The sequence below is a fragment of the Bipolaris maydis genome (assembly GCF_028858645.1).
Source record: "Bipolaris maydis strain C4 unplaced genomic scaffold PSV08scaffold_25, whole genome shotgun sequence".
Lineage (NCBI taxonomy): Eukaryota > Fungi > Ascomycota > Dothideomycetes > Pleosporales > Pleosporaceae > Bipolaris > Bipolaris maydis.
The window spans coordinates 1-11,596 of record NW_027093881.1 but is presented as its reverse complement, the minus strand read 5'-3'; the positions used below and the strand labels follow the sequence as shown (position 1 = coordinate 11,596).

The window sequence follows — 11,596 nt, the reverse complement described above, 5'->3', positions numbered from 1 at the left end:
CTAAAACCTTTCTATCTAATAGATCTCTAAGGCTTGCCTTTAACGGCTAAATAGAAGAGTTTAGCGAGATTAATGCGGGTATCCTATAAGGCAGCCTAGTCTCGCTAATCTTCTTTCTTATCTATATTAGAGACCTATTCCCTTAAATAGATAGATTCTAGCTATCCTATATTGATGATATCTTAATTATAACCTTGTTAACGTCTATTAAGAAAAACGTGAAGATACTATAACGCGAGGTTAATAAACTAGTTATAAAAGGAAAATAACTAGTAATTAAATTTAATATAGTAAAGATAGAGCTAATCTACTATATAAAAAATAAAAGAAGAAAAGAAATACCTCTAGAACTCTCTAGTAAGGAGAAAATATACTATAAAGATATAATTAAGTGGCTAGGGGTATACCTTGATAATAAGCTATCCTTTAGAGAGCACGTAGCTATTAGAGCTAGCTAAGTAAAAATAGCTTTTAATAGACTAGGGAGACTAGCTAACATCAACCGCAGGCTATCTCTCTTTGCTATTAGACAACTATACCTAGTATACGTTACTAGCATTGTAGACTATAGGTCGCTAATCTATTGGCGCAACTAGAGCTTTATTAAAGATTAGCTTTAATCGCTGTATAACGCGGCTTGTAGAAAGGTACTAGGAGTATTTAAAATAGCTCTAGCTATCCTAATAAGTATTAAAGCTAGCTTGCTGTTACTAGCTATATAGCTAAGCTAAACGAATTGAAAATACGCTCTATAAGCTATATAACTAGCTCTAACCTATCTAATTATAAAAGCTATTGTAAGGCTATAAAAAACAACCCTTTAGTAATTAAAATAGCTAAATAAACTAAGATAACTACGCGCTATTATAAGCTCTATCCTATCTACTAAAGAGATAGAAGAGATTATCTTATATAGGTTTAGACTATAGGACTCTCTTAACTATAATATCTCTATATTAAAGAAATCTAAAGAAGAAGAGGTAGCCGCCTATAAAGATTATATCTAAATAATAGAGGATAACTCTATAGTAATCTACTTAGACGCCTCTAAAACTAAAGATAGAGATAAGATAGGAGTAGACCTAGTGGTCTATAACCTTAACTAAGAAGAAATCTATATAGAGATAAAGAATATAGGCGAGTAATAACTAGTCTATAATGGAGAGCTTAAGGGCGTTATAGCAGCGTTTAAATACGCTGCTAAAATAGCCTAAAAAGACTAGAATATCTACGTTTATGCTGATAACTAAGCTGCTATCTATAGGCTCTAAAGTCTATTAGATAAGCTAGGCTAATAATAGGTAATTTGGTGCTAAAAAGCAGCTAAAGCTATCCTTAATAGAAAAGCAAAGATCTTCTTAAAATGGGCACTAGGCTATATAGATATAGAAGGAAATGAAAGAGTAGATACTCTAGTAAAGGAAGCTATAAAACAAACACTAAAAAAATTATAAACAAGCCTAGCCTTCTTAGGCACTAAGATTAAGCTCCTCTAATAAGCTAGCTAGGTAGAAGAGTAGAGAAAGTATAGAGAAAAAGTAAGAGAGAAGAAGACTAGCTATAGAGCTATCTTCGATCTAAAGCTTAAAAACTAACTAGTAATCCCTAGAGGCACGAAAAGAGACATTTTAAGCTCCTTCTACTCTCTTAAGATAGGGCACGGATACTTTAACTTCTACTTAAAGAAAGTAAAGAGAAGAGAATGTGATCTTTGTAGATGTAGGAAACCGCAAACTGTAGAGCACCTACTTTAATACTATGGCTTTTACAGCGTAGAAAGAAACTAGCTTAAAAAGACTCTAAACTAAAAAATACTTAAACTCCTACGACTACTCTATACCACGAGCGGTATAGAAGCTACATTAGCTTTTATTACTAGCACGTGGATAGGAATAAGAAAGTGGCATCTTGGCTAAGAAGGCTAGAAAGAAAAATAAGAAAAATAATAATAAAAGAGGAAAAAAAAAAAAGGAAAAAAAAAAGAATAGTTAAAAATTTAAAATATTTAGCACTATTTCCTTCTCTCTAAGAGAGCTCGCTAGAAGGAAGCCTAGCTGCCCTATATCTCTCCCTGTTACTAAACTGCTCTTAAGTACCAGGCGTCTAGAAAGCTAGCAACAGCTTAGCTAGATATAGGCCGAAGCACTACAGTTACGCAATACAGCACAAAGTATTAAATTGTAACTAGTTAGATAGAACGGCCGTCGGCCAAAGTCCTATATAGCCAACGGCTGATACAGGACTATAATGGAATAATAATAATAATACGTTAATAAGTTATAGGATAACTAGGTTAAGTACTTACTAGTAGCGCAACTAGCTTACAATAGTATAAAATCAGCAATAATAAGGTAGTCACTACACTATATGAACTACGGATATAAGCTAGTAGCTTATTAAGATCTAAAGAATATCAAAAGTATTACTAATAATGTAAATAAGAAGGTACGCCTTTTATAAGAATTATATAAAGAACTAAGTAAGCGTATCGCTTAGAGGAACCTTATAACATCTAAAGTAGTAAATAGACTAAGGATTAAGGGACTAACCTTTAAGGAAGGGGATAAAGTTTTCCTATTAAGATAGAACCTAAAAACTAAAAGACTATATAAGAAACTAGACAATCTCTAAGTAGAACTATTTAAGATCCTAGAGAAAATAGAGCTAGTAAACTATAAACTACAGCTACTACTAAGTATAAAAGTACACCCTATATTCTATAAGAAGCTTTTAGAACTAGTACCCTAGGACGCTAAACTAGTAGAAGATATTAAACTTAAGAACGATAAGTATATAGTTAAAGCGGTTAAGGACTTATAGAAAATTAGTTATTAGTAGAAATACTTAGTTAAATAGTAAGGATAGCTAGATAGCTAGAACACTTAAGAACTAGAAAGAAATTTAACGAACTATAAGGAATTAATATAAGCGTATTATTAGTAATACTTAGAGAAGAGAGGACTAGGTCCTTAAGGGAAAGAAAGTAATTAAGAGATAAAGAATTAAAGGAGTTAGCCTACAACTAGCCTAGATCAGCTATTAGTCTAGATAGCGATAATGCAGTAATAGGAAGGTCTATACTAGGGGCGGAGTTCCCCTTAGCCTACTCTTTTACGCGATCTTAAAGATTTAAGATAGTAAGATCTTAATTAGTAAATTCTTACTCTCGCGCCTTAGCCTCTAAGAGTTCTAATTTACTTTAAGCTAGCTAAGCCTTTAACCGCGTAACCTCTAGACGCTTTACGCACTTTTTAGCCTAAACCTTCTCCTACTTATCTTTAGATACGAAAAGACTATATAATATAATAATAGAAATATAACTAGTATAACGCCTAGTAGTAGTATCTATAAAATAATGAAGATTCTTCTCCTCGTAACGCTTATAATAGAAATTTATTTTATTCTCTTATTCTTTTATATAGTTAGCACGAGCGCAGCGCTTAGAAGTTAAACCCTAGGCACAAATATAGCAAGAGGATAGGACCTTAGGCATAGTTAGGAAGGTATAAGGGAAAACGAGCGTACGATATAACGGGCGTACTAAGACCTTATATATAGCTAGCGCTTTAACACGTAGTATAAGAAAACGTTAACCTAGAGTATTAAGATAATAGCCTTAAGGGGGGAGGTAATATTATAAGTAATAAATAGAAGGATTTACTCCCTAGGTATAACGACGGTTAGTTAGGAAACCACTTAGGATCCTAATAGGAAGGATAGACATCGTAGGGCTAAGTCACGTAATATACTATTACGCTAAAATAGTGCTATTAGTAATAGTAGGACCTATATATAATAGCAGCTATTAGAAGTAGAGACAACTATTAGTAATAGTAGGTTAATATTCTAATAGTAGGACTAGAAGCAATAAGGATATAAAGATAGATAGATTTTATTATTTACTCTCGTTATAGTTAACTTAAATTATACTTTCTTACTAGTTACTTAACTTTATAAGATTAATACTTATTAGTCTATTTAATATAGATTAGGAATTATTAACCTATTATTACTTTCTACCTAAGCACGCCTACTCCACTATATCGCTAGATAAATACCTCACAGCGCTTTTTACACTATCTCACTCGCCCTAACCTAGATCGAGCTTAGAGAAGTATCAGCACCAAACCCCGTATAACATACTACTACTACTACTATTAATAATAATTACTAAGCTAGTAGCCTATAAGAATAAGTTTCTAAACTCTAAACGTTTTAAGAGTATATATAAAAACTACTTAGGCTAGAAATTTAAGTATAAAGAGAAATTAAAGTTTAATAGTATAATATTCCTAATAGAGAACTTAAAGGTCTAATACGTACTTAGCTAGATAAAGAGTAAGATAAACTAGGTTCTCCTTTTATAGGTACTTAAGAATAAGGAGTAGATAACTATAGAACTATAGGAGTATATAGACACCTACTTTTAGAATATTTACTAATAGTAGCGAGCTTTAAATAAGCTTTAGTACTTAAAGTAGAGATAATAACTAATATATAACTACGTTTTAGAGTTTAACTAGCTTTATATAGAGTTCTAATAGACGTTTAGTCTTATAGTAGCTTAAGAGATATTTAGTAAAGAGCTTAAAGAGGAACTCTAGAAGCTAATACTTTATACTCTTAAGACTAGAAGTCTAAAGGAGTATATAGATAAGATAATTAAGCTTTCTAATAACTTATACTAGATCTAGCTATATAGTAAGAACTAGAAGAATATAGTTTACTACTATATATAGCTAGCTCTAAAGGCTACTTAGCGAGAAGCTAGCTTAGAAGTAATAGACTAGAAACTATTAAAAGTTAATTAAGTATAAAAGAGAGCTATAAGGCTAAAATAACCTTCTATAAACTACTATAACTATAGTAAACTAGAGTATATAGCTAGGAACTATCTAAACTCTATTTAGACTAGGAAAGCTAAGGCCCTTCTTAGTACTAAGAAGTAGAAGTAGTTAAAAAAGGTTAAGGAATTATCTAATAGTAACTTAGGAAAAGAAGAGCTCTAAGCTAGAGTTTTAGCTTAGAGCCTCTAAAGATAAATTAGTAAATAAGTAGTAAATAAAGTTAATTTTAGTAAAAGTATATATATTCTTTCTTAATTATAATTAATTTAATTATAAATAACGTAGTAAATACTATAGCACTAATTAATTATAGTTATCTATACTATACTTTAATTAATATAAGCTTTACTTACTACTATTATTTAGAGCGCTTTTAGATACCTATTTAGAAGATTAAAGAGGTAAATAGTAAGCTATTAGAAATTAATAAGATTACCTAATTCTTATTTAAACTATATAGGTATAAAGAGACTACCTATATATATATAATAGATCTACCTATTAGTAAAGAAGTATACTTAGGGAGAGAGTAAATAGATTACTATAATATAATAATAGCTTTTATAAAAAAGAGTATCTTTATTTACTTAAAGAGTATTTAAGTATAATTAATAGAAGAGACCTTATAAGATAGAGTTAGATAAGTAAATACTATAGCGTTTATAGTACTTCTCTATAGATATAAGAGCGCTCTAAATAGCGTTTAGATTTTCGCTATATTAATAGTAGATATTAATAAGACCCTATAAAAGAAGAAGCCTATAAATATACGCGTATTACTACTAAAGTAGTATTAGAAGTTCTACGCGCTTTTTAACCTAAAAGAGGTAAAGAAGCTACTACTCTATTATAAACTAAGAGTTAATTATAAAATTAAATTAAAGCTAAAGAATACTTAGCTACTATAGAGACCTCTCTATAATATATTATATAGTAAACTCTTAGTCCTCTAAAAGAAGCTTACGTTACTCTTTAAAAAAGAGTTTATCTATATAAGTAGCTTACTAGTAGCTCTACTAGTACTATTTACTAAGAAGCTAAAAGAAGGGCTTTAATTATATATTAACTATTATACCTTAAACATAATTATAAAGAAAGACTAATACTCTCTTTTACTAATTTAAGAGACGCTTAATAATATTAGTAAGGTAAAGTAGTTTATAAAACTAGATATTATTATAGCCTTCTATAAGATCTATATAGTAGCTAGTAATAAATAGAAGATAGTATTCTAAATAAGGTTTAGACTATTTAAGTAGCTTATAACCTCTTTTAGTATAGTAAACTTACTAAGTATATTTTAATAGTATATTAACTAGACGTTATAAAAGTACCTAGATAAATTCTACTTAGCCTACCTAGATAATATACTTATCTATACTAATAGTAATTTACGCTAATACTATAAGTACGTTTAAAAAGTACTTAGAAAGCTATAAGCTATAGAGCTATAAATTAATATTAAGAAATATAAATTTAAGATTACATTAACTAAGTACTTAAAGTTTATTATTAAAGTAAGTAAGAGAATTAGTATAGACTTAACTAAGGTAGCTATAATTTATAAATAGGAAGTACTAAAGATAGTTTAAAGAGTAAGATTATTTCTTAGGTTTATAAACTTCTACTAAAGGTTTATTAAGAACTTCTTATAAATATTAGCACTATTAACTAGGCTAATAAGTAATATCCCCTTCTAGTAGAGACTTAAAGAATAGTTAGTCTTTAATAAGTTAAAAGAGATCTTTATTATAGAACTTTTATTAGTAGCCTTTAACTTAGACTATAAAATAGTACTTAAATATAATTTAAGTAGCTATATAGTAAGTAGAGTACTATTATAGTATAATAATAAAGGGATCTTATAACCTTACGTATATTTCTTATAGAAGAATAATATATATAAGTGTAACTATAAGATCTATAATAAGAAGCTACTTATAGTAGTAAAATACCTAAAGGAATAAGATTCTAAACTACGTTTAGTTAAGAAGTTTAAAGTAATTATAAATTATAAGAACTTAGAGTACTTTATAAAGCTACGTAAGCTAAATAAATATTAGATAAGATAGTTACTTCTTTTAAAAAGATATAACCTTAAAATATTATATAAGCTAGGTAAGAAGAATATAAGAGCTAATATACTTTTAAGAAGAGAATAAGATTTACTAAGAAAAGTAGAAGATAAGCGCTTATAAAAGTAACTTATATAAATATTTAAGCTAATAAACTTCTACTATAAGAAGCTTACTAAAGAGAACTTAAATTATATAGTTCTAGTCTTAGCTATAAAGCTAATTTAAGAAATAGAAGAGGATCTTACTACTAAAGTATAAGAAGAAGGTAAAGTAAGCGTAACTAAAGACTACTTAACTACACCTTAAGAAGAAGATATAACTAAAGACTACTTAGTTACTTTCTAGAGATACTCTTTTACTAGAGATTAAGAAGAGGAGGAAACTTAATAGAACTAGCTAAAGAACTTATAAATTAAAGTATTAAAAAAAGATTAAGTCTACTAAGGAGTATAAAAAATAGTAAAAAATTATAAATAATAATTTCCTATAAGGCTAGGCCTAAAGTATTTAACTAAAGACTATTTAGTAGATAAGGGAGTTCTACGCTATTAAGAATATAAGTAAGTACTAGAGGACGATTAGCTATAAACTTTAATTATTAGTAGTACTTATAACTTACTTATAATAAGCTACCTAAGGCGTAAGCTTATATATAAGATACTTATATAAGATTACTTTTAGCTAGAGATAACTAACTTAATCTAAAGGTATATTAGAAACTATAATACTTATAGTTAGAGTAAGCCCTAAAGAGAAGGTATATAAGGCCTTTTTAAACTACTACTAATACTTACTTAAATCTAGAAGGAGCTCTCTATAGATTTTATTAAAGAACTACTAAAGAGTAATAGTATAATAAGCCTTATAGTAGTAACTAATTAGCTAAGTAAAGAAGTAGTCTTTATACTAATACTAAATACTAAGATAGAGACTATAGCCTAAAAGTTTATTAAACGCGTAGTTACCTACTACTAGTTACTAGAAGCTATTACTTTAGATAGAGGTAGCTAATTTATAAGCACTCTTTAGATTAGGCTATATAAGATTCTAAAGGTTAATTAGAGGCTATCTATAGCCTATTACCTATAAACTAATAAAGTAACTAAGAGGATAAATAGTATCTAAAAGACCTATATATAATTCTTTATAAATTAGGCTTAGAATAACTAGGTATAGCTCTACTTAATAGTTTAAATCGCGATTAATAGTAGAAACGCAACATTAATAAGAGTCTTACTATTCTTTCTTTAGTATAGGTATAATATAGAACTACTATAGCTTAAGCTAAGTAGTAAGAGATAATAGTAGAAGTAGACTAAACGCCCTTTAGATAAGTAGAAAGTAGCTAAGATTATAACTAAGTTATAATAAGTTATAGAGCTAGCTTAGATAAGTATAGTAGTTACTTAATAGAAATAAAAGAGATAAGCGAATAGGACTTAAAGAGAAGTACTAAGCTACTAAGTAGGTAATAAGGTTTAGCTAAAGCTTAATTAGTAGTATAGTACTAGGCGTAGCTTAAAGAAGCTTAACTAGAAAAACGCTAAGTACACTATAGTAAAAGTAATTAATAGCTACTTAGTTAAACTAGATATACTCTTAGGCTCGTACTCTATCTTTTATATTAACTAATTAAAACTCGCGAGTAGAGACCCGCTCCCGAACTAGGTTTAGATAGATAATTAGCCTTAGCTACTATAGGTAGACGAAGAGAATAAGTAGTTAGTAGAGAATATAGTAGTAGAAGAGATACGCTACTAAGGAAGAGGGCGCTAACTACTTTATAAGGTAAAGTAGAAAGAATTCTACTAAACAACGCTTAAACTAGCGGAACTACTAGAGGATATAGAAGTAGTAGATCGCTAGGAGGTCTTTATAAGTAGCTTTTAGGATAGTAAGGGCCGCCTCCTAAAGAGCTTTTAAAGAGAGAGCGTAGTATTAGCCTAAGAAGAGGGGTATTGTAATGGGCTAAACGCCCTTAGATAGCTTCTTAATAGAATCTTAGTTAAAGCTACGCGCGCGTTATCTAAACTACGTTTAGACGACGAGCGAAGAATCTAGGTATTACCTTAACTACCTAGATTCTACTCACCGCCCAAGCAGCGCTCAGATAACGCGCTTAGACCCTTTAGTACAACCTTTCTTTAATAAGTAGATAAACATCACGCAAGTAGACGTAGATAGCTCTCTATCAAATACAACCTCTTGTATACCAAGCGATTGCTCCCCGGAGCGTAGCCCCTTACAATTAGGTAGTACGCGTAATTAAAGTATATACTTCTAAGGTTATACTAGAGCACTTCTAAGGTAAGATTTTCTACGCACGGGCCAATTTTGAAGCACTTTTAATAGCGAAGCTAGTAACCTAATACATATAGTGACCCTACAACGTCGGTTCATTCAGTCCAGAGCTCTTTAGACTAACTAAACTAACTAATAGCAACTCTATTATATAGTACCTAAGCGCTGCTAGCATAGAAAACGGCTGATACAGGATTATAATAGAATAATAAGCGCTGCCCGCCGTACTAGTAAATATCATTTCTATGCTACAACACTAACTTTAAACCCTTCAGTACCTAAGTTAGCTGCCCGATATTCCATCATCTCTTTGAATTCGACGGGACCCCCGCCCCAGGCTGCTGTCCTTGCCTTTTTTGCCAAGGTCTCTTTGCTCGCTTTTTCCGACATCTTGAGGCCTTCGAGCCCCCCATAAAAGTAGGTTGGCGTGCAAGTAAGCAAGGCGCCGAACCAACTAGATCTTTTAGCAATATCATCGCCCCATTTCTTTTGAGCCTCTGGATCTGCTTCAATGATTATCCTTCTCCCGTCTTTCGCCTGCGTATGTGCTTGCTTGAGTATGGACGCTACAAATCTTGCCGAAACGTCGTACATGGATGTGAGATTCCACGAAGAAGAGCCCCCCTGGGCAAAAGGAGAAAAAAGATTTGGAAAGTCTGGGAACGCAAGTCCAAAAAGTGGCGGGTTGTCCGTAGTATTGGCCCTAGATGACATGGTTTCCCCATTGCGTCCTTGAATAGGTGCACCAAGTTTCTTAGAGATATCCAGACCAGTACTATGAGCAAATCCAGTTGCGAGGATCAGTGCGTCAATTTCGTACTCCTTGTCACCAATCACTAGACCATTCTTAGAGAATGCCTTCAGGCCCTTTCCATCAGTGTCTAGCAAAGTAACATTGGGTTGATTGAATGCTTGTAGGTACTCGTCATGGAACGTAGGGCGCTTACACCAACTGCCATACCATGGCTTCAGCTTCTCAGCAGTTTCTTTATCTTTAACCAAATCGTCGATGCGCTTGCGTATGGATTCGGTACGCGGCCGGTCAATCCGATGGAGTTCTTGTATGTGTTCTTCAATCTCATGTGGCTGAACCGTCTTTCTAGATGAGCCTAGAAGACCTTGGCCAGCTGGAGTGTGGGTCCAGCCATCATTCACCAAATTTGGTCCGTATCCTTCAGGATTGCCGGTGACCCATGCATTAAAGTTGGTTTGCCGGGCTCTCTGCCATCCTTTCTCCTTTGATAAGTTTTTGAAGTGCTCTTCATTAGTCAAGCAGTTACCGCGATATCCGCAATATGACGGCGTTCTCTGAACAACGTACACATGCTTCGCCCACTTGGCCAATTCAGGCATGATCTGGATTGCAGTTGCACCTGTACCCACTATCGCAACTGTCTTGTCTTGAAGGTTGACTAAGTCTGGCTGCTCCTGGGTACCCCCAGTATAATCGTAGTCCCAGCGAGCTGAATGAAAGACACGTTTGCTGTTTCTGAATTCTTCCCAACCTGGGAGCCTGGGAATCTTTGGGATATTGAGTACGCCGCCGGCAATGATGACAAAATCCGCAAAGCATGTTAGAGATTCAGTCTTGCCATTTGTATCCAGGGTACGGGTCATCTGTATGACCCAAATCCGTTTGTTTTCGTCCCAAATCTGCGACTCAACCTTTGTACAAAACTGGCCCCGGATACCGAATTTTTTTGCAGCTCGCTCATTTTGACCGCGAATCTCAGCGCCCATTGAGTATTTATGCTTGGGAACGTATCCGGTCTCCTCTAGAAGAGGAAGATAGATATAGCCTTCGATATCACACATGATCCCAGGATACCGATTCCAGTACCTGTTGTAATGATTAGCCGCCATGTGTGTTTAAACAGTAAAGTGGTATATATTACCAGGTGCCGCCGAATCCACCCGCTATATCAACGCATACAATCTCCTTTGCATTGAATCCAGCCTCGACCAGACGACAAGCGTAAAGTAGGCCGGCGTGCCCAGCCCCACTGATTAAGAACTTTACCCTGCTTCCATCCTTGAGGGGAGGGTCCTGGATCGCCGGAGCGTTCCAATCTACCCATGGGTCCTTGGCAAGATCTTGAGCTTCTTTTGATCTGAGATCAACGTAGTCGTCTATAACATCTGTTGCAATACGCTTTTCGCGTTCTTTCTGATATTTCTGGATCAACTCCTGCTCACTAGGCATTTCCTGAACATGTGCCATCGTAGAGGGTGAGATACTGACAGCTGGCAGCCGAAAAGATGTATTTGAAAAACAGTTTGATGTTCGCAATTGTGTCGTTTGGGAACGTTGCGTTACGTGGAACAGATTTATAAGGACTGAGAATTTCGTATATAATACATCTTATTTCC

General features: G+C 32.9%; 1 protein-coding gene across 1 annotated transcript; it reads right to left on the bottom strand.

The window, feature by feature from the left end:
- Positions 1 to 7,621: 7,621 nt before the first annotated feature.
- On the bottom strand, positions 7,622 to 11,527 carry PSV08DRAFT_366988 (uncharacterized protein; the record flags this gene model as incomplete). The annotated part of the gene is made up of 3 exons (XM_066093118.1): positions 11,122 to 11,527; positions 9,505 to 11,066; positions 7,622 to 7,626 (listed from the first exon to the last, which is right to left on the bottom strand). The coding sequence occupies exons 1-3, from the start codon at positions 11,445 to 11,447 to the stop codon at positions 7,622 to 7,624; spliced, it is 1,893 nt and encodes a 630-aa protein (XP_065947888.1). The 5' UTR covers positions 11,448 to 11,527.
- Positions 11,528 to 11,596: the final 69 nt, after the last annotated feature.